Genomic DNA, 24238 nt, shown 5'->3' with positions numbered 1-24238 from the left:
CTTCGTTTTACACTCCAGGGAGCCAAGGAATTTACCCCTCCAGCCATCTCCCTTCTGAACTGCTGGAACATTTGATTTTGTAAGTTGTTGCTAAAATCATATTTTTCATCTGAAACTGCAGGGAGCACCAGTCAGAAAGCTGCTACTGAGGGCCATTTCACATCTGTAGAGTGAAAATCAAGTTCATTCCTGCAGAATGCTCACTTAGAGCCTAGGCATATTTTGCCCTACAGTTCTTCATGTTTGTACTTCATTCAACTTCCTTTGAAACCAACAGCAAAGCTTCAAACTAAATGAGAGTTGCATACTGTTCGTAAATTATGTGCTTTCTGTCAGAAACAACTGGGCTCAACAGTAAGAAAAGCTTTCAACATACCTGTAGCTTATACATTTGCTAGGAAGCAAAAGCTGAGTTTGACTTCTGACGGTCAGTGTGTTGCCTCTTCATTGTAAAATGTAAGTAACAATAACATAAACCAGCCCTGTTTAAACTCTTGTTTATAAAATTCAAGTAGTATTACATTTTTTTTAATAGATGGCCTAAAATAAGCAGTAAAGTAGCTTTCATACAACCCATAATTCCAAAAAATAAATGCAATTCTGCACATTCTTTCCTGAGAGCATCCACAAATGACGTGCAAGGCATACACATTGGCTGGAGGCCATAAGCAAAAGCATTGTGTTAAAACTTTGCATGACAGCAAGCCAAAAAACTACTTAGCATTTGTATCTCAGATCTCAACTGAATTATGAATTAAATGACCAAATCAAAACAAAAAGCATAAAGCACACTGCATCATGCAGCTTTGGTTATACACACACACACAAGCACACATGGAAGTGCTGTGGATCTGTAGTGACTAGTAACCTGAGTGTGTGTGTGTGCATGTTTGTGCGTGCACAAACACAAATATTTGGAGGACATATTCAGAATAAAGCACACCCCCTTTGCCAACAAGTGGATGAAATCCCAGATGGCCTCCCTCTGGTGTTGAGAAGATAATGCATTTACCCATTCAACTTATTTCTTTGTGGCCATCAATCAGAGTGTTTAAAAGTGCCAAGTGTAATCCTGGCGTTATTATGGCAGAAACCTGGATTTCACATACACACTTATGGATGGGGTAATGTGGCTTTGCTGTTATCTCTCACACGAAATATACACACACACATATATAAAATTGTGCACTTTGTGACACTCAGATATCTTTCCATGCATTACAGGTAACTTCTTCTGACACTGAAACATCACACCGTGAAACTTGTCATCCATAAGTCAGCAATGCAACTATTCACCATTAAAGATGAGAAACCCAATGCCCAGAGAGTGGCAGGCATTGCAACAGCCAGATTCTGATTCTCCAATGTGTAGAGCATTTTTATAATGACCCTTAAGCTCAAATCATGCCAAGACTCCTGCTGAAACCTGTGCATTTCTGCAATTCCAGCCCAGGAACCATGTGTGGCAGCCTGGAAAATACGGCAATAGGAAGTTCTCTATTTAACTGCTAGATGCTTGATTTTGGAAAGATAGGACCCAGCATTAGTTGGGAGCATTGTGGCCCAGGCAATAGGTGGAATCTCTTTTGCCATGAATATTAACTAGGCATTTTAGTTCTAATCTTTCACCTTATTTACTACACATTTGCCACCTTCTGCTACCCCAAAGGCAGTAGGCCTAGAGACTATCCTGTGCTGCACTGTGCAGCTCTCTTTCAATGTGAGATTTCAAGTAGCATCCTTCATGGTATTTTCTGGATGGTAAATGCTTAACTTGGTCACCTGGGTGCCCTTTTGACATAAGTCTGTTTGTTTTTTGATGCAATCCCTTCCTTGGAAAAACATCACCTCCCTTTCTGTCCTGAAATGCCAAGAGAGGGAAGCAGGGTGACCCCAGCTTGGCTTGCTGGAAGAGCGTGACCCCCTGGCAGCCACAGCACATCTCTCCCTGGCTGAAGTTTGCAGCAGAGCCAGGACACTTTGTGCAGCATGAAACAGAAGGGAGATGGAGGCAATAAATATAAATTTCCAGTGGGTGTTCACAGATGTTTACTGACAGCAGAGGAGTAAGGAGACCAGCCTCATCTCCCAGCCCAAGAGAGAGCATGTCCTCATGGTCCTAGACCTCTGCTCCCACTCCCAGCTTGCCCAAGTTCCCTTCTCCTCCTCCCCAGTTCCCGCAAGCACTCCCTCTCTATTTTGTTCCTCCCTCCAGCCCGTGGCTCCTCCATTGCCACCCACACCCTGGCTCCTGCCTCCTCCATCCTCACACCCTGCACTGATACGTGTCAGCAACACAATGCTTGGGTCAGATGCCAGGCCTGGTAAAGGCGGGAGAAAAACTCACATTCACTCTAGTGTCCTTCTTGGACTGGGTCCCGAATGCACAAAAGCAAAGCTGGTGTTAATTTTCCTTTCCCTCTGACAGTGCTGTTAGAGTTGGCACGTTCTCCTTCGACTGGTGAAAGGAGAAGCAGGGGGTGGGAGCTGGGGGAGCAGGAGCAGGGGAAGAACAGAGAGCATACGTAAAAGGAGGAATGATTGCACACATGTGCTCTGAATTCTTCAGCTCAGATTAATGTTTTCCTGTGAATTTAATTGGCTGCCTTCTGGATTCGGCCAGATGACCAGTTACATTTCAGGACAGCTATAAAGTTGAATCTAAATGAAATATTTGGACAACGGGAGCCAATGTCTGTGAACCATTCCAGAAAATTATTAAATAAACAAAAAACACTGGAACTTCTAACAGCAGAGCATAATAATTATTATTGTTCATTCCCGTGTAGTATTAATTCCTACTGCATCAACTTGACTGACAAAAAAAAAGCCCAGACCAACCCACTGTAACTTTAAAAAGTAAGTTTTCCTTGCACCTCTGTCACATGGATGGGAACACTGCATTTCTCAATGAATGATCTACCCTTATTAGCTGGAACATCTACAGGGTTTCACTGCAAATTAACTAAATGTATATTTGCTTTTTTTTCAATGTTGTCCAGCCCCAGCACCAAGCTGTTGTCAAACATCACTGAAAGAAAAAATGTGCTGTTGGTTAGAGTGGTAGGACTATATTAGAGTCCCAAAGGTGACAATAGGGTTTTTCCTGCTGTCTTCACTTGGATACGGATTTAGTCCTTTTCACCAAGCAGTCTGCTCAGGTGTGCTGGTGCATTGACTCTGGTGTACTCAGTTTATCCTTATGGAAGGGTCAGCATGATCCACCTATGGGCCAGGTTGTCTCCTTCCCACCCCCGGTCTGGGCTTATCTTAAATAGCTACCGAGAATTCATCATCCACAAAAGGAAAACTCCCAGTTGGCATCAACCCAGCACAGCTCCCTCCTAGGCCAGCTACTCTCCTTGCTCTGTGTGGGAGAGGACATGTGGCACAGGGCATTTTCTCATGCATTGTCAGTTCTTCACTGGCTTGTGGCATAATGCACTGAGGAAAACTTCCCAGATCCAACTTACAGACTCTCTTGGCCTCATGAGCTAGGAGGACTAAGCAAGACCAGGGAGCAAATGTGGAAAGCAGCTCTTCCTGCCTGGGGACAGATATGCATGGCAGTAAAGAGGTCTGAATGCCTTCTTGGGCATCTGCTCCTAAACAACCTATCTACCCCTGAACCAGGGCTCTGACGACCAGGGCAAGACACCTGATCCCCAACAGCCCTCTTGTCCCCACTCTGGCTCTCACAAGACTGTGTCTTTTTGAATGAGAAAAATAGACCAGTAGAAGAAGTAGTGCCATAAAGGGTTATGGAGTTATGTTTCACTGTACAAATAATATCACTACTGTTTCTCTTCCACAAAATCTTTTGAAAACTTGTCTTCACTTTCCAGATCTGCCTTTCCCAGTGGAAAGTGAACCAGTGTCTATAGCATAAAATAGTTCAGGGATCAAGCACGCATGCTTTGTTCTTTCTCTTGAAAGAGCTGGCTGAAAGGCTGACTATCCCTAAGCAATATGTATGTGCCTAATTACTGCCCTGCTCTCTGAGCTGACTCTTGATAGAAATCTAGGGTTACAAAGGTGCAGCACGGACAAGAGTCAACAGCTGGGAATTGAAGCTCAGCAAATCTCAACTGATGCACAATGGAAATTTTCTAACAGATGGGGTAACTGACCATAAGAACAATTCATGGAGAGATGAATTCTCTCCACCACTCACAATTCTTAAATCAGGACTGGATGTTTTTCCAGTAGATAGACCAAACAAGAATTAAGTCAGAGAAAGTTAATGGCCTGGGTTGTACCAGAGGTCAGACAAGAGGATACCAAAGGCCTCTCTTGGCCTTATAGTCTTGGAGTCTCCTAAATAAAAAGCTCAGGATTTGCAGATCATAGCATAAATCCTATTCTATTTCAGGCTGCTTTCAAACTTGGGCAATGAAAGAAGAGGGAAAATAAACAGAGGCTGCAAGACAAAATCATCTGAGTGATGAATAAAAAGCCCTATCCATGCATCAAGTGTGGCAGAACATCTTCCCAGGGGTCTGTCTTATCAGTGATCTGGTTTACTTTGGCCTATTTGTCAGTGGCAGAAAAAGAAAACAGCCCCAAATCCTGATAACTATATAGGACTGATTGTATCATGCAGTGATAATGAATTTGAATAGCTCTATTAGAATAACAGTGTGGCCTGAAATATCCCTCCCCCTTTTCATGGATGGTGGCTTTACTGGGTTGCTCCTTATCTAACAGGAGGGTGTTTTTCCAGTGCATGAATTCTTTAAAAGCAGAGAAGTGTTAAGGGATTTCTTCCCTGCTTGACAGGGGTTACATCCCCTTGGTCATGCCAGTTTGATGGCTGGGGTGGATGAACTCCAGGCTTGGGGAATGGTCTGGGGTTTTTTATTGATTTTATTTATTTATTTATTTAAGGGGAAAAAAAAAAGAAAGGAAAAAAAAAAAAAAAAAAGAGATATCTTTCTCTGTTGTTCTGAAAGCAGCCACTATGACAAATCTGGTTGAGAGCACAGCCACCCAAACAGTTGACTTATCACAGCAGAGCAGACCATGAATTCCAGCACCAGAGGAAGGAGGATTAGAAGGAGCTGCAACAACAAAGAGGATGATGAGGATCTCTTTGAGTGGGTTCACGACTGCAGGGTTGGGAATGTGGAAGAATCATGTCCAGGGTTCCAAAATGCACTGCTTTATAAGGGTTGCCTCAGAGGAGGGCTCATTTTGGACTTCTGTGGAGCCTCAAAAGCTGATGACTCCTGGTCCATTTCATTTGTTGGTGTTTTCCTGTCATAAATTCCCTGTCATGCATTTTCTGAATGAGAAGGTCTGGCTCAGAAATGTTAAAAAGGCCAAGAGAAGATACAAATGTTTCACCCAGCTCCCTGACAACCCGTTATTCTGCCCTGTGTGTCCCCATCTCCACACCATCAGCATGCACCGTGAGGAACTGCAACATCTGTGGAGATGTCTGAGAGAGGAACTCTTGGAAGAAAGATTTCTGAAGGTCTTTTAAGTACCTGATAAAAAATAAGAAGGAGGAAGAAGGAGATGGAATTTTGCACTACTTGGAACTGCGTTTTTAGGATACTTTTCACTATTTCTGTCTCCAAACATAGTGTATTCTTTAATCAGTTTAGTAGATTAGTTCCACAAACAGGCTGGGCATACCTCTGAAAGTCTCATAAAGAACAAAATTAAATGCATGGATTGCAATGGAGAGCTTCTCATGAGTGAACACCAAAGAAATTCAGGATGCAGACTGTGTCTTTATATTGTATAAAATTACTATAAGAGTCCTCCTATAGACAAGCTATGATGGAATGGGTGGGACAGAAAGACACTGGATGAAAGAAAACCTTTTCTTACACTCAGGGAAAGTGAATGTGTAATGCATCTAGACATGATTTATGCGTGATCACATTGCAAATGTCTGGGCATTAGGATGTGAACCTGTATTTCTTAAACACCAACTCAGTGTCAGAACCACAGCACTCACATTCAGAATACTTTCCAGGAATGGTAGATTGACCTCATTAAATTTTCATTGCAAAAAATTACAAATGACAACCCACTACTGGCACCAAACCTTTAGACATGACTACATGAAGAAATTCAAGTTCACATCAAACACTTGAAATACTGCCCTGGTCTTAGGTGGGAGGAGATACAAGCAAATAGTCTGGTACCCTGTGTCTAATGGTGCCCTGTCTCTTAGGTGTCAGAAGAAGGATTAAGACCACCTATCAGGTAATTATTCAATTATCAGGTATTTTTTGGTGTGTCTCAAAGGGGGTTTATTCTATGCTGTAAAATATGAGGTTGGATTACTACTATCATGATTTATTTTTGCATAGTTACAGATGTTGCTGATAAAATTATCTAGCTCTTTTAAGAGTCCAGCCACAATATATTATTTTGATGACCACTTACAGCATTGAACTCCAGATTAGCTAAATGTTGGGAAAAGTGGGGATTTCCATTTATAGGGACAAAATTTACTACGTTTTAATTTTATTGGGCAGGGGTATACCTTTCACAGTTTAGATTACATTAAAAGGCATGTCTCATTTCTCTGCTGGATTAATAATAGTTTCAGAAACCATAAATGCAAATTATACTTTTCAGACCAAAAACTGCACTCATTTAACAAAGAACAAACCAGAGTGAGACTGAGACCTCCTCACATGCTGGTGGCCTCCTGGAATGGATTTTCATCTCCAAAACCACAGCCCCCCTGCCCTCTCCCCCTCACCACCATCCCCCCTGCCTCCAACCTTTCACTTGTCAGCACTAAGCTCTGTCCAATTATTCACCTTTTCAAAAGTGATTTATTTTCAGGATAACCTAATAATGTCAAAACCAACACTGTTATGCTCTGTCACCCACCAGGATGGGCCAAAGAGGAAAGGGAGAAACCATATTGATTCCCTTTTCCTTGCACTTTTTACCTGACGGGCTGATGAATTGTACAGCCAACAACTTAGGAATCATTTGGTCAGGTTATCATAAACAACTCCCTTCTACTCCTTCACACTTCCTAATAACACTGCTCTAGAGCAGTTGCAGCACTGTTCCTTACCTCCTGTTTCAGAGGTAATTATTTTTTTATGCAGCTCTGTCTCAGCTGGTAAGGCACTGTACAAATTGAGTAACCTTTTGTACCACTGTAGCAATTAGGTGGAGTTCATCAGATTTTTTGTTTGTCTTTCAAGGTTTTGTAAACAAAAATGACAGCCCTCTTGGCAAAGTCTTCTTTTTCATCTTACAACAGACTGGTTGAGTCCAAACTCTAGGATGTGCAAACTGGGAGTTTTACTTCTTGAAGAGGTGTTCTGGGAAAATCAAGGATTTGTAGAGACAGAGCACTTTCCCTGCTTCTCTTTTCTTCCTTGGAAAGAATAATTTCCATCACTGGCACAATCTCTGTCCATCTCTATCACGTGTTACCTGGCTGATGCTGGCAGAACCTGACTCAAGACTGTTTGCTTCTCCTTTCTTGTATATTTTTCCTTTTTGGCCAGTGCCCACCCCATTGTTGAGGGGTGAGCTGCAGCACAAATGATGCTCCCCCTACTCATTTCCCAGTTCACATAGCTTGTGCCCATGCAAAAAAACAGCCAAGGCTCTGCACAAAGATATGTGCTGCCTTTTGAAAAAAATGTAACTGCAGCTGAAAGACAGCTGAAAGAACTTAATGATGTTACTTTTATTTATAGATCCAAGCAAAATCTCATGAATTCTTGTTTCATGACTGTGTCAATTCCTTCTTTGGTGCAACAGCCAATTCACACAGTGGCAAGAGTGTCCTTAAGGCTGGATGGCTATAAGGGCTTGCAGCTCCTGGAGAACATGGAGAGAACCCTGTGCTCTGTTTTAAGTAGGAGTCAGCAGATGACTTGGGGTAATCTAATTTGTGCAAGGAATATATTTCATTCACATTTTGCTCTCAGAAAAATCAAGAGCACAGTAAACAACATCTTATCTATACCCATATATTCAGCTCAATTTCATGGAGTTTTGCCATTGACTCAATTGGAACAAGATACAACCTTAATTGTTAAAAAAAGACATTTTTTCTCTTGTTCTCTTGCACCTTATGCAATATATTATGTCAGAATGGAAGAGATTTTTTAAAGAAGTGAACAAGTATTCTGGTATTTTCTGCAGGATTTTGGTTGATTAATTTCTAGTGCAATAAATTGCCCACTCTATACCAAAGTCTTTTATGGAGCCGTGTTTTAAAAATTTATATTAAAGGTTCTTTTCAGTCATGGAAAAACAAATATTTGTTCCATGACATTATTGGTATATTATTTTTTACTTTAAATATGGAAAGGAGAAAAAAGTCGGCTCTTCTCTTTGCTGTCTTCATGAAGAAAGACAATGTTTCTTACATATAATTCAGTTGCAGTTGAATTATAGGGACCTGAAATGGGTCCTTGTTATTTTAGCCTTGCACTTAGCTTCATTAACCTTACATAAAAGGTAGGATTATCTATTTTATATAAGTAAACTGTTTTCTTCAATTATCACCCTGGAGGTATTGCCCATATTATGTATTACAAAGTTACATGAGGAAATTAGTACCTCGAGTATCACTTTAAAAGAGTGCTTACTTTTGGTACTTTCTGAAGAGCTCCTTCTCATGTATCCCATACGACAATTAACAAAGCTCATTAAATTGCAATACATTAATAGAAAACAATTTGCTGATTATCATATAAAGTGGACAAACAGCAAGAGAGTGCAAATAAAAACCAGAAGCGGAACAGAGCAAAGTGTCAAACCAAGAATTTCCTGACCAAATTCCACTGATACACTTCTTATTGCTAACATGATTCCCTAAACAAGCGATGAGGAACCACCGCAAATTAAATGTTTCTGCCTTTGTGTTTGCTTGTGAATTACATCAAACACAGGTTTTTAATCAATTGTTTTACCTGGGAATGACTTCTGGCACACTCACTTATGCCCTGCCGCTGTTATGGCTTCTTATCTTTATTAGGCCTTATTGTATTAGGTACTAGCCTATCTGAAAAAGTTCCACCAGTCTGATCATTATGAACACTTTGGGTTGGGTTAGATTACTCCTTCCCTCTCTTTGCTGAACTGTGAGCAGAGGTATCTGCCCAGCAGCCTGTTAACCTGACATAAATTATTGGACAAGGCTACCACAATGGGAGGAGGAAGCTGAGGAAATGTGTGGGTTAGCAATCACCAAGCCTATTAAACTGCTCTGCAATCCCATCCTTCGGATTCACAATTTCTCATGTTTTGGCTTGACCAAGAGGCAGGTTGGTGAAGCAAGAGGAGCTGTGGGGGTGTGAAAGGGATGACCCTGGAAACAAAATATTGGTTTTACATCTCAGGGTATCCGTTACAGGAGAATTTCCTCTGGCGCCAGCAGGTATTTGAGTAGGCATCTGGATGGATCCCAAAGGGGGGAAGGAAATGAAGAAGGAAGTTTTTAGAGAGGATCAGGATGTTAAGCCTTAAAACTGTTTGAATGACCCATGATTACTAACCTGCGAGGTTTTTTCTGTGATGGCTTTTGGTGTTGATGGGGTTCAGGGACGATTTTTTTTAATTTTATTTATTTATTTTTATTTTTTGTGTGTGTCGGTGGTGAGTTCCAGCCAAAAGTGCAGAAGGGCACTAGTAAAGGAATGCAAAGTCCATCCCCAATCACTGATGAGGAAAATAATCTGATCCATAGCAGCCTCCTTTTCTCTGCACTGAGTACACTGATCATACAGATCCTAAGAGCTCTTTGCTGCATTCCCAGTGCTCTTTAAAACACTGCTAGCAGTTTTGGTAACTGCAATCACAAAATATCAGAGGCCAGATTGATAGTTATACCCTGAAAGCAAATTTTGGCACTTATTTGTTCCCTTTGGGCTTGGGAAAGAAAATCTTCCTTGGGGGTCTGAAGGCTGATTCATTAAAACTGAGCTGTCTGCTGAAGTGCTCAGTAAAAGTGTCTCTGATTTATTTGGATTTGTCACTATAAAGGTCTCTGGAGACAGCTATTTATCCTACGGGATTCTTGACAAATTGGCCGAGTGGTCTGGGCAGTCCAGAGGGTACATGGTCTTCTCTGACCCCTCATAGGGCCAAAGAACAGGTAACCACTCCCACACTCACAAACACGCACAGAAATCACACCGTTGCCAAGGCTGCTCTACCCACCCAGGAGCTGGTCAGTTGTGGCTTAGACAAGGATTTGATGCTTTGCTCAGTCTCATCAAAAGGCCAGTCTAAGATGAAAGCATTGTCTAAAGCTATAGGAATAGGTAGCTAAGGAAGAGCTTGTGGGATGCATTTGTGCAAATGAGGGTATATCTTGCTGAACTGGAGCCTGGCAAAGGTGTATGTTTTGCTGTGGTCAGAATTTATAAAATATTTGACTGTAACACAGCAGGATCAATTTGGACTCCAACTTTATCAGCATATTTTAGCTCCCTCCCAGTAATGTGGACTAGTCAGGCATCCATGTGACTGCAAAAGAGACGGAGCATGGCAAAAAGCAGAGGAGGGAATTTGCTGTTTTCTTATGATCCTCCTTGTGTGCCTTTCCCTGTGCCATAGTGTATAAGGTGGTGTAGTGTCTAGTGTCAGCTCTTCCCTTTAATTACCCGCTAGCCCGCCTGAGAGCTGTATAAACACATTACGGTCACTTGCAAGTAACAGATACTGCAACTGCATCCATCTTTCCCTTTTAACTCTTTCTGTCTGTCCTGCCTTTTGTGCTTCTCTGAATTTCATTCAGCAGTTCAACAGTGTGCACTTTGGCCCAGTTTCTTCGGAGCTGACTTAAGCTACTGACCCATTTATAGTTGTCACAGGGAAATAAGGACCTTCAGGGCATGATTAGGGCCACTTGAGGTCTACATTGCCTCTCAGATGTAGCTGGAACCAATTCAGGGAGCCATATCGAGAAGCCATGTTCCAAATTAATATAATAGAGAAAAAAAGAAAAATACAACTAAAGGTAAGTGCAGAAAGAACTGGGAGAGTGACAGCCCACCTTGGAGTTAGCTTCCCATTACTTAAGATTAAATCCCCTTGGCACACAGTTCTCCTCCCCATTCACACCCAGATGGTGAAAGAGATGTTTGGCTGGTGCCAATATACTAGTGCAGGTCTGAAATGTTCAAACTAGAGGAAACCAAGATTGGTGAGAGCTGAAGGGAAGCACGGGAGGAATTAAACCCAGCACGAGTGGGAATTCTGCGGCAGTGACTGTCATTTGCAAGGGATGCACAGGGATGAGATGGTCTCAGCTTGTCTAACAGCAGAGGATTTGGGCCCTGGATTCATCATACCAGACTGCGTCCAGTGTAAAAATGGTGTGAAGGAAGCTAAAGTTCATGTTACAACCTCAGAAAGAAGCACATAGACTTTTAAAAGGCACTGAGGGTGGGGGTGAGCCCTGGAAGGGTAACAGCAATGGTCTCTTTACTTGGTGGTTGGATGACTTCAACCCAGAGGTTTTGCCTGGCAATCTGTCTTGCTAAAAGTCAGGGTAAGATAAACTGTACTCAGTCTCTGATTTCTGCAAGAAAGAAAACAATTGAACGACTGGTCATTCATCACTGAGCCGCCCTCCCCCCCTCTCTGACACCTTGTACAGGGTTGTATATCCTGGAGCTGTTTAGCTTTCCTCATCCATTTTTTAAAAGGGAAACAATGAATTTCAAGTAGCAAGATATGTATTTTACAACTACCCTGAAATAAGGATAGATCAGAACTGGATGGGACAGATCAATAAAGTAATTACTTGGCTGTTGCTACAGTTGCTATATTCAACACATGCTACATATTAAAGTAAGTTTAATACCCAAGGTCCTCCTGTTTTAACCTTGCCTCTATAAGCTCGGATGCAGTTTATGGACTTAAAAATGTGCAGTTGTGGAATGTGGAGACTATTATTTGAGAAGTTCCTTTAACAGCTTGAGTTAAATCAGCTATTTCACTCACTGAGAAACAAGCCCACGTGGAACAAACTGCAAAAGTTACGAATTTGCTGTGAGACAGGCAGACTGAAAAGAGGAAAGGTGGCATAAAAAGATGGGAAACAAAAGTACTTGGTATATATGGCTGTAGAAAAAGAAATACCCTGTGTGACAAGAAACAGGTATGTTCTGCTCTCAGAGAAGCAAAGGAAGCTGTACTCTTCTTCCTAACAAATCCAGCTACATGCTGCTTGTGGGACAACGCACTCTGCTTTGGGTGCTGAGCCTGTCTGGCTGCTTCCCACACCTGCACAAAGAGATGCCTCAGAGCACATTATCCTCCACGCAGCCACCACACAAGTAAGTACTGGGGGACTTGTAGAAACCAGTGAGGTGGAGTAGGGGAACTCAAAAAGTGGACACCAAAAGGAGACAGGTTTAAAGGCTGACTTCTCCACAGCCTCACTGCATCCTGCAAATCTGCACTGGCTCTTCATTCAAGGAAGTAAGACCATTCATGGAAGAGACAATCAGTTACAAAAAGGCATAAAGAAGCCTAGTAATGGATTTTACCTCTCCTAAGGGAATCTTGTGTTTTTCCTAAGGAAGGATTACAGGAAACCAAAGTAACACTTTATTTTTCTTCACAGAGAGCTTGGGGACTCTGGAGTAATTTAGTCAATGGTGATTTGCTACTTGTGCTATAGTGGACGGTACTCGTGGTGTGTTTATTAAACTTTCAGCTTGTCACTCATCACTAACACAACCAAAACTCATTGTTTTTCTTCCTATGAAAGCAACTTTTCTGTCTTTCAGAATTACCATGAGGTCGAGGGACGAGTGCTTTCATCTAAAATCAAAGTCAGGCAAGTATCCATTTTGTAAGACATGTGAGTGTAAAAATGCAGCAATGTAAACAACAGGTATCTCAGTGAAAAATGTTAATTGGCATTTCAAGAAATGGGGAGACATCACAAAGATATTTCAGGCTTTCAACATATTTGTAGTATTCTAACATCAATCATTTTCTTGCAACTAACTATCAGGTTATTTATCTTAGCTACACTGAGTATCCATTACCATAGTGCCTAAACCTCTCATAATGTTTCTGTAGTGCAGGGAAGTGTTCTCATCCCTTTTTCACCACTGAGGAGCCAGAGCAGAAAGGATTCCCCTTTGTGGTAACCTAGAAAGCTCATAACATAGCAGAGAATCAACCCACATACCCTGGGTCTCTGGCTAGCACCTTAATCAAAATCAATCTTATAAATTAGCCCAGTTTGCACTTCATTAATTTGTAGAATTATTCTACATACATTCTTCTACATACATTGTAGAAGCAAGGCTGTGTAACACGTGTCACTGAGCTTTAGCTGTAAGACTAATTCCACTGTCACTTAGAAACAGGAACAATCATGGGATTGCATCCCAAAAGGGGATCTGGTGACAAGGGGAGGTGAAAGACTACAGTGAGCCAGGGCATGGGGAGAGGAGAAACAGAAAGATGAAGAGGTGTATGGGTGCTGCACTGAGCAGTTACCAGGGGCTTTACCTAGAATGGCTTGCTCTTCAGGACAGAACATGGCTCTCATCCTGGAAAGCCCAAGCACAGAGATCACATGTACCTCCTTTTTCAGTCCTTACAGAGTATGGATCAAGATATTTCTGCCACCAAATGTTGGTATATGGTAAATGAATAGGATGTCTGATAAATTTGCTGTGCAATCCAAAAAAATGGCCTGCGTGACAAAGAAAATTCTACCTTATTTTAGTGCAAAATTCAGCTCATAGAGATCTGTTGTGAAGGGCAGAACAAGCTGAAACCTTATGGACATTGAAATAAGGCATCAAAATGAAAATCCTTCAGCTAGCTACAAAATACTTTGTTGCTGCTTTAAATCAGGAAGTTCTGGATAACACACCCCTCTTCACAGGGCCCTCAGCCACCATCCCATCTGATCTTAAAACATATACATATCAGAGTTCCATACCATTCTTTCTTAAAAAAATAAATAAATTAAAAAAAAAAAAAAAAAAAAAAAAAGGTTGGTCCCTGTGACAGAGATCTTCTCTTGCCAATGGTTCTTAAAAACTTGGCCTTTCTGCTTTGGATGGACTCAGAGCAGCTATTAGGTATTGCTTTCAGTTTTCCCTCACCAAACTGCACAAGCATGCAGGGCCTACTAGTCCCAGCTAGCAGAAGGTCTGATGTCTCATCTGATTTCCTCCTTTTACCAGCTTTCCTTCTGGGTTAGTCACACACCTGGTTAAGAACTGAATATTGGACAGTCTGAGCAGATCATCTTGGATCTGTACACACAAAGGAAAAGAGAGGAGCAGAGAGGGAAAAGAGAGCAAGACAGCCCTCACAGTCTGTGAGTGGGGCATTTTATCCTCTCACTTCTGTAGTTTCAGGTCTTTGGTACTTTCTCAGTCTCATGGGACTTCACTGTGACCCACGTTTATGGGCTTCTTTTTACGCTACTCCCTGGTTCATTTTTAAAGTTATTTCCTTCAAATTACTTAAATAGACTTTTATTAAGTGCTTTTGCAATACCACTTTCTAAAACAACACCATTTTCTATATGTATTATGAACTAGGATATGCACCATAAAGCTAGAGGACTGCACTGTGGCAAAGTGTCATGACTCCACTTTGGGGATGTTCCAGGAGCTCTGAGAGTCACACTTTGTGAGGCATATATAAGGCCTGTCAGAGTCAAAAGAAATGCACAGTGACTTTGGTCTTTCTGTGTCACTAGAGCAGGATGTGTAATCTGCCTTCTCCTTTGCCTTGCCAGCTCATGTTTCCATTTAAGACTCATCCACAACACATACTGTCCTTAGCTAACTACTGTGTTGGGTGAATCCCTATGTGCCATCACACGTGGACAGCTGAATATTACCAGTTTGCTGGCTTATTATACCACTACTTTTGGCCCTAATATTTTCCAGCTAGTTATGGTCACTCCTTCTGATGTCACTGCAGTTGGGCATATGTATTTAAAGGTATAATGTGGTCACCTATGAGAGCTGATAAAATGAACAGCCCTCATGACAAGCGGAGTGTGGGGGGTCCAACAGCACAAACTGGGGCCAACTCAATCTGGAATAGGGTGAAGCAGCCCACAAAGAGTCTGGGTCCCAGAATGTAATGCTTCATTTGGATGGAACTGGAGGACATAGGCTGGCCTGCTGCATTTATTGATAGATGTGGGAACCTGACATACAGAAGCTGTGGGCACTTGAAGTGAACAGGAATTTCAGAAAATCTGTGTCTATATGCATGTGTATCATGCCATAAACCACACAAGTAATAAATGCTCACCAGAATAGTTGACATTTTTCCTGCCACTCCCCTACAAAGTGTTCTTCTTTTCCAAATTTCCCTCTGAAGTAAAAATCTTTTATTTTCCAAAACTTTATCCAATGTGCTAATTATTGGAAGGCAAAAAAGAGCTGATTTCTTATCAACAAATTTTATCATGTCTTAAAACCACAAAAATGCAAAGGATTAGCCAACAAAGAAACATCACGGAAAGAGCTATTCAAAATAAAACAGTTATGTCTGCACTTTAATCCTTCAGTGATAATTTCACATAAGATATATTGGCTTTTTTGCATATTTTTCTTTTGACCACTTGATAAAGGATCTGCAGTTTACAATGTTAACTATCTCGTAATATTTCAGAGATGCATCCTGCAAGCAGCAGATAATAATAGTCCCAGAAGGAGAGATGGAAGAGGATAACACTCCTCACAGTCAGTGAGTCTCCTCTTGTACAGGAATAAATGTACATTATAAACCAAACATGACTCAGCCACTTAGGTTTGCTTCCTACAGGCATCCAGCAAAAGGAGATTCACTCTGTGAAAAGTTAATTGAAAGTTCGAGCTCAGTGTTCATGTTGAGGATTAGCTCTCTTGCTTCTGCTTTGATAAGTTCTACAGCCTACATGCTTTTTGTTTCTGGTGTACTTACAGTTCCTTTGCAGGACATTGCTTCACACAGCAGCAGCACCAGAAACCCTCACCAGAGTCCTGGCATGGGAGGGCGAAGTGAGTCACACCGGGATTTGGTGCATCCTTCTCAAGGAGGACAACGCCCCTGCTGTCAGCATCTTAGACATTAGGATATTTAATCATTACTTTGTTTGTACAGAGTTGGTTTTTGCATTCTTGCTCATACAGCCTGTTTCACTCTGTGAGCAGCCCTGCTGATTTTTATGAAGCTACTCAAAGGAAAAGGTAGCAGAGAGCACAAGTCAGGGTGGAGAAATCACCTCATTATTACATGCACAGATTCTCCTTGCAGTAGACAAGAGCACTACTTGTATGTGTCACAGATTTTGGCATCAATGTGTCAAAAAGGATTAGAATATACAATCTGGAATTATATATTTTGACTTTCACAAGTATTTTTTCAATATCCACTAAACAAAATTTTTGGAAGTTTGCTTCCCAGATTTTCAATGTTTTGGGGTTTGTGACATTTCAAAGTTTAAAAAGTCACATGAAAGGACATTATGGCTGCTGTATAAATTTCTACATAAATTTCATTGAAACTGCAGTTTATTTCCTTTTAAATGTTCTCTCTAATCAGTAAGACAGAAATGTTTCCATTTTAGGCATAAGCAAATCTTTCATTTATTTTTAAATAAGAATAAAGGAAATATTCTTGGTGTTTTTCCTGACAATAAAATATTCCACAAAACAGTTACTCAAAAAGCTCTGATTTCTCAGGGCTTTGAAGCAAGATGTTGGGATTTCTTGGGGAGGGGAAGTGATGCTGGTGTCTTATATAAATAGATGCCTCTTGGCCCAATTCTCCACGACAGGCTTTTTACTATCTTGCCAGTGACATTATTTTTTCTCTTTGTGTATTGCTTTATGTTATTCATCACAATGTGGTTTACCTTTCAAACCAAAACTGACCAGAAAGACGTACACCCCACTGGAAAGGAGCCACAGTCAGTGCCCTGGCCCTCCTGAAAAGCTGCCCCACTCTTACAAACAACTTTGATCCTTTTCCCCAGCACAGTCCACCCTCTACAATGAACAAGACAAAATCCTATTCTATCACAAAATATTATAGGACTGTGATACTGGTAGTAGCATTAGTATTATATTATTCGTATTAGAGATTATTAGTATTATTCATGTTCAATAGTTTATTGTTGTTATTGTTACCATTATTGTTGTTGTTGCTGTTGTTGCTGTTGTTGTTGTTGTTATTATTATCACACTTTATATATGTGAAAGTACCATTCTGAAGTCTCTCCACCAAAATACTTAGTTTCCAAGTGAGACCAAGAATGAACAAGAGAAATCACAATGCAAACAGATTTATTTATTTTTATTACAACTTAAAAACACAACTCTGATTGTACTTCTATTCCTGATTATTCTCAAACATGACTGAACATGCTGAATTATCAGCTGGCTACCTTTGGGTGACTTCCGTGGTTACTCTCCAAATATAGGAATACACCTGTATTAGACATGGGTGGAAAGTGTTAAAATCAGCTACTGATTATGTTTTCTTCAGCTGTGGGTGATTTGAGATTTTTGTTGAGTTTTGAGGTTTTTTCACTGTTCAATGCACAGTGAAAATATGGTGCCTTGATAAATGACATTAAAAAAAAAAAAAAGTCACACCAGGCAAAATCATGAGACACAGGCAGAAATCTTGGCCTTGAATTCCAAAGCTGTTCTCCAGTTATTGTGTTATTCCAGCTCAGGGGAATGAATGTTGGAGGCATAAAAAGTGGGGCTTTTTTTTCCAGGGGCAAATCTGTAATCTAACATAGACCAGCATAGGCCTCTGTGTGACATATTTCCCACCTGACACCCTTCAGACCAGGCATCCCAAATCTCTGCCTCCAGCAATCCTGGCACATCCTACACTGCCTTATGGCTCAGTGGTCTCAGTTAGAAGTAAAAGATGGATGCACTTTCCTGCGTAGCAAGAGCAATGCAGAGGAGAAAGTGCCCCACGGGGCAAATCAACAGATTTGTACTCATGTTCCCCATGCCAGTATTTCAACTTCCTTTTTTAAAACATGAATGAAGAAGCAAATGTATTGAAAAGGCCAAAAGGACTTTGGCTCCATCTGTCTTTCTCAGCCAGCTATTAACCCAGTGGCTGGTCTGTGGTCCAGGAAGTGGAGAGGTAAGTGGCCACACCATCCCAGCTTTACCCTTCCCACAGGATTTGGCTGGTCTCTACCCCATTGTTCTCTACCTTAAACTGAGGTCACAACTCAGAAGGAGGATCAGGAGAACTGGACAAGGTAGTTTAGGTGAGGGAAGAGGGATCGAAACTGGGAGCCAGATTAGGGTTACAAGCCCTGGTTGGGCCAGGAGGGACATATAAGGAACAGGGAGGTTGGAAAAGGAGATGCTCAAATAATGTATCAAACAAATAAGAAATCATGAGTTACCCAGAGATGAGAGGTACTAGTTTTGAGGTCTGCTCATGTGACACCTTTGGAGAGGGGTAAAAAGGGATGATAATATTTTTCAAGAGTGTGTAGTAGTCTGTATTCATAAAGTAATCAAAGGACAACATTCTAGATGTATGTGCGTATATATCACACACACGTGATAATCTCACAAATACAAAAATGTGTCCTGTGTCTCCACAAAAGTGTGTGGCCACTATTAGATCAATTTTACTGGCTCTGAAAACTCAAAAATGTAAGTCAGTAAAAGCTACAAATGTGTGGCAATTCTAAAGGCTTATAACACACCTGCATGCATACCTTGATTTTCAGAACACACATGTAGCAGCATAATAAAAACATTTTTAAGAAGCCAGATCATTCCTTCTGCTTTTTACAATAAATTTACAGAAATTACTGAAGTAAAGTTTTAAAAAAGTGATAGAAAGGATATAGTGAGTACATGCTTTTCTGTTGTTTTATTCTTCTGGGAGCTTTGGATGCTGGAATTTGGATGGGATTTTGTGCACTCTGGTCATTTTTGCTTAGAGTCACAAGCAACTTCAACTTGGTTTTCTGTCATCCTTGCTCCAGTAAGACTCTTGTAGCTCATTTCTAACATCAATCACTTGGACTATAAATCTCTGCAATGGATATGGCCATTTAAATCTCCACCTGCACAAACAACAATCAGGCCTAGAAAATAAGAAGGCTCATAAATCTCCACACTGGTGATTAGTAATATTTTGGATCTGCAAAAAGGATGTTATAAAGTAGAAAGAAAAAAGCTAATTCATTAATTAGAACTGATACGCTGGCAATCTGTTTAGTTTGTACACAGAGAAAACAGAAATGGGGCACATTTAACATAACATGACATTAGAAGTTGGTGAATTCCCAAGAGCCCAGGGCTTGGAGATAGGATATCTTAATGTACTTCTCCTGTTGAGAGTGGGAAGGTGTTATCTTCCAGCCAAAGAGTAAAGACCTGGTTTAAAGTTTAGATCTGTGCTTTTTCTTCTGGCTTGTGTGAGCCAAAGAACCAAGATGGATCAAGAGGTAGGAAATATTTCCCTGCTAGTTATCAAAAATGATACTCTGCCTCCCACTGAAACTTAAATCTCCGGACAGTACATAGCACCTGGCACAAGTATCAGTTTGGCCCTCCACAATTTTTGTTTATTTGTTTTTTGTTTAGTGTATGCAGAAGACCAGTTGTGATAATCACACAGATCAGTTAGAGACTCTCCTGCAGCTCCAGTGACCTTGGATTAACTCTGAAGCCACTGCATGCCATGGTGACATCTCAGGCTGTACATTTTGGGTCAGAGCTATGTGAATCCTCAGGTAAACATCTAAACAAGTGGAGTTGCTCCTGCAGTCCTGTCAGTTATTGTGTCAACAAAGGTCCCATGTGCAGACTGTGCACAGCTCTTCAGTCCCCTGTGTTCAAAACCCAGGCTGCTGGGGGACCTGTGAAGTTGCAGGAAGTGTGTGAGGAAGGAGGGAACTAGGGGAGCAAGTTCATGCTTCAGTGGCCTCTTTGGGCTCCACATGTGGGTTTAGGAGAAGATTTTACTTGGAGAGGAAGAAGATGTAGGCCAAGGTTTACTGCTTTTAAAAGCCTGCTCTGCAGAGACTGAATACACACTGCACAAAGATCGTAACTGTGGTGTACGTCTGCTCATTCCAGCTAAGCAGCAACCTGCTTCCTCATACGAGGTCTGGAACTGGGGATGTTTGGCTTCAGTGATGCCCTCACCTTCACCGCTCCCACAGGAGGGTCCTTATCTTGCCTTTCTACTCAGGCAAAACTCCCTGACTTTTGAGCATGCACAAATCAGCAGCCAGAGCAGAACAAGACACTGATATCTGCTCTGCAACAACACTCCAGGAAGGAATGGGGAGGGGGGGGGCATGTTTCTGTGTGATCTCTACCATCCAATAACCCCCATCCCTTTTCCTTTATGTCCATCCTTAGCCATGCTGACCCTCCCTGGCAACATGGTGCTCTGCTCAGCGGGGCTCCACAGGCTGCCGGGATCTCAGCCACCCGGCCCACCTGCAGACTGGGCAGCCTCCGAGACACTTAACAACTGGGAGGACTCAAAGAGCCAGGTGGGATCAGGACTTGTTGAAGGTCACCCAGGAAGGCTGGAAGAAGTCAGATCTTCTTGCATCCAGCCCCTGGGCTGTGGACGGCGAGGTCCACGCTGCCGGCTGGGCAGTGGAGTGCTTTCTTCCTGGAATACACTAGTAGCTGGACAGGATGCGTTTGCAAATATAATCATCCACAAATCTCCCCCAGATTAGGTTACAGGACAGTGTTTCAATGGCACACGTTACAAAGCTCCCTGGAAGGCTTGGCTGGTGGATCTGCTGCTCTCTCTCTGCTCATGACCCATTTTGGCTTTCATCAAGAATCATGACACGAGCTGCCTGGGTCATCTAGGAGGCAAGGAGGGGGAGAGCAACCCTGGGCTGGAAAGGGAAGTGAGGAAGGAGAAGAGGAGGAGGAGGAAGGGGGAGGATAGAAAGACAGAGTCGGGGGAGAGAGAGAGCGAGTCGCTTTGCTCAAGTTGTGAAGATTTGAATCCCAGTTCTGAGCTCTCAGCAAAGGCTTGCCGGGATACCTCATTCCCAGTCCTGTACAAAGGTCTGTGATTGGGGATGTGGTGTGCTCAGCGGGCAGGGCCCCTCCCCTGGGCTGGATCCGCCTCTCTTATCCCCCAGATAAATTACTAGTGTCCTCACTAAATTCCTCGGCTTTCTCTCTCTCTCCCTCTCTCACACACACTCACTCCCTCCCTCCAACACGGGTGAAGCAGGGTTGGGGGGCGGGAAGGCGGGGATCCTCTCTGGACTGGTATCGTGCCTTAGTGCTGCAGGGGGGGGGAAGGAAGGAGAGGAAAATACTGGCACCCCTTCTCTCCTCCGCCGCCTTGAAGTAGATTTGAGGAGCTGCCCTTCCTCCCACCCCCACCCCCCCCCTTCCCACTGGTCCTTTGGCATCTTCCAGACCATGTCCACTGGGTCCCTCAGTGATGCGGAAGATCTGCAGGAGGTGGAGATGCTGGAGTGCGATGGCCTGAAAATGGATACTAACAAAGAGTTTGGGGCGTCCAACGAGAGCAACGAGGAGGGATCCAATGGCGAGAATGGCTCCCCTCAGAAGGGGAGAGGGGCCTCGGGCAAGAGGAAAAAGGCTCCCCCCAAGAAGAGCCCTTTAAATGGAGTGAGCCAAGAGGGAAAGCAGGTCCAGAGAAATGCTGCCAACGCCAGGGAGAGGGCGAGGATGAGGGTCCTTAGCAAAGCCTTCTCCAGGCTTAAGACCACCCTGCCATGGGTGCCCCCAGACACCAAGCTTTCCAAACTGGACACCTTGAGGTTGGCCTCCAGCTACATTGCTCACCTGAGGCAGATCCTGGCCAATGACAAGTATGAAAATGGCTACATCCACCCGGTCAACCTGGTAAGTCACGGCCCGCCAGGGCCAGGCACTCCGGGTGCATGTGCATGGGGAGAGGTGGGAGAGGAGCTGGGATGGGGTATGTGCAGGGAGAGACCTTCGCTGTGCTTCTCACAGAGGCTCTGGTGCCAGTGGGGTGGCAAGAGGTACAGTGCAAGAGGACAAGCTCCCAGCTACCTTCCTACCCTGTGCTCAGAGAGCTGAGCCTCCTGGGCCCCATCCGCTGCTCCTGACAATGCCCTCCAGGGTACAAGCAGAGGTCATGCTGGCCACAGATGGGCAGGGACTGTCCTAGAAACGCCTGAGAAACCTTAACAGGTTGATGGCAACTTTCTACCTGCAAGTGGGTGGGTATAGAAATTTATGTGGAGAAAGGTACATTTTAGGAAGGACCCAAACCAAGGACTCAGAATTTATTCTTATCCCCCCTCTCTGTTCTTATATTTCCTGCCATAATAATCCTCAAGCCCTAGCTTTTTGAAAACAGAGCTCTTGGGGTTCTGTGCTTCTCTGCTCCAATTTGCTGGGTCCAAGGTATTTCTCTTATCCATCTAAACTGGCAAAGGATGAATAAATACCAGTGTGGACTTCCCCAGGGGACGTTTCTGCCCCAGGCACACTCTGCAAAGCCTCACTGGCCTGCATGATGTCCCCCCTGCTGCTCCCCACCACCCACAGAAAGTTTTTCCCAACAGCCTGGTGGTCTCCCTGACACCCCCGGCCACCAGAAACATCCAGTTTTCATGTCTAAAAATATATGCAACTGATGCAAACCGGGGAGGGGGGGGGAGGTGGCGAGATCCGCCTGGGCTCTTTTTCAACAACATCCAGCCTTTACATGGCCCGTACAAAGAGACTCTGCCAGATAAAGGGATGTAGAAAGGGTCTGGGGATGTTTCACTGGGGTCTAGCTCTGCCTTTTAAGCTCTGGACCCGGGGGTAAAAGTACATTACCCGCTGTGTCAGCTGATAAGGGCCTGGGAGACTTTTTTTTTTTGGCTAAACCCAAAACCCTCAGCACAACAACATAGGGGAAAAAAAATAAAGTAAAACAAAACCAACAACCAATCCAGATAAAAGCAACCACCACCCACCCTGCACCGAAGCACACCAAAACTTGTCACCCGAGCCATGGGAGGCCAGGGAGGGCTGCCGGGGGCTGGTGGGGCAGCGCGGCGGGGCGTGAGGCGGCAGCGGCGGGGCACACACAGCCCCACGTCGGTCGGTCCCCAGCAGCGGCGGGGGACGGCCCGGCTGTGGCGAGGGGACCGCGGTGACTGTGCCGGAGGGACGCGGGTGTGCCGGGGCCGCCGCGGCTCCCTGCCTCCCACCCTCCTGCCGAGGAATCGACGGGCTGCGCCGTCCCGGGGGTGCCCTGGGGGAGCCCGCCGCGGCTGCGAGGCGAAGCGGCATCAGCCGCCGGTGAAAAGCAAAAAAGGTCTCTCGCTAAAGCCAGCGGCGACTGCCCCGGCTCGAGAGCCCCGCTGAGCGCTGCCAGAAGCGGGCTCGGGCGGTGATTGCGGGCTCGATCCTCAGCCCCCCTCCCCCCCGCCCTCCCAGAGCTGGACCCGCTGGAGAATTAAGCGTTGCAATGTGCATTTATCCGTATGTAACCCCCTTCCCACCCGTGTCTTTTCCTGGCTACAGACTTGGCCTTTTATGGTAGCCGGCAAACCCGAGAGTGACCTGAAAGAAGTGGTGAACACAAACCGCTTGTGCGGCCCGACGGCATCCTGAGCCCCGGCGGCCCGGCCAGCAGCGGCCCGGCGCGGCCGGGGAGCGGGCGGCGGGGCGGGCAGGGACACGACGCGGCCCCGCCGCTGCCCCGAGCCCCGGGCAGAGCGACAGGGAGAGCCGCTCTCCCGGCGCAGAGGAGACCAAATGTGCCCTAGCAAAGACTCCACCCCGAGAGATCCCGACTCTATTTAACTTTATTAAATGCGTGTACAGTCGAATGTCCTGCAACAACAGCCTTGCTGGTTCAAGCGCTACTAGAGAAAAGACAGAGATCAAACAAAAACTACCACGCGTGTATCTTTTGTCTGAGACCTGTGAAATATGTAGATGCCTAGAAAATACTGACTTTGACAGTCATCTCTATGAAGTAATTCACCCTAAAGATATATAGATATATTTTCTTCAAGCAGGTTTTGCTCTATTTCTGTGAATAAACCTTCTTTTCCACTGAGCACGGAGCGGTGTAGTGTTCGTTTCCGACCCTCGGGCTCGACGGGGGAAGGACCGCGCCTCCGCCGGGCCCCCGGGCAGCCACCGCGCTCGGCCGGAGGCCCGGGCCACGGGAAGGCTGCTTTCCCGGAGCTAAAGATCTGGAGCAAATCCCTGGGGGAGGGGGAGGCTGGGCCCGCAGCCCATCCTCGCCGCGGGAGCCCGGCCCCGCA

At 44.0% G+C, this 24238-nt stretch overlaps 1 protein-coding gene across 1 annotated transcript; it reads left to right on the top strand.

The window, feature by feature from the left end:
- The first annotated feature begins 20965 nt into the window (after positions 1-20965).
- On the top strand, positions 20966-24027 carry TCF21 (transcription factor 21). The gene is made up of 3 exons (XM_051614310.1): positions 20966-21026; positions 21390-21842; positions 23487-24027. The coding sequence occupies exons 2-3, from the start codon at positions 21393-21395 to the stop codon at positions 23574-23576; spliced, it is 540 nt and encodes a 179-aa protein (XP_051470270.1). The 5' UTR covers positions 20966-21026; positions 21390-21392; the 3' UTR covers positions 23577-24027.
- The last annotated feature ends 211 nt before the right edge of the window (positions 24028-24238 follow it).

The sequence above is a fragment of the Apus apus genome, chromosome 3 (assembly GCF_020740795.1).
Source record: "Apus apus isolate bApuApu2 chromosome 3, bApuApu2.pri.cur, whole genome shotgun sequence".
Classification (NCBI taxonomy): Eukaryota; Metazoa; Chordata; class Aves; order Apodiformes; family Apodidae; genus Apus; species Apus apus.
The sequence above is the reverse complement of the archived record's forward strand: the minus strand, read 5'-3'. Positions and strand labels throughout refer to the sequence as shown.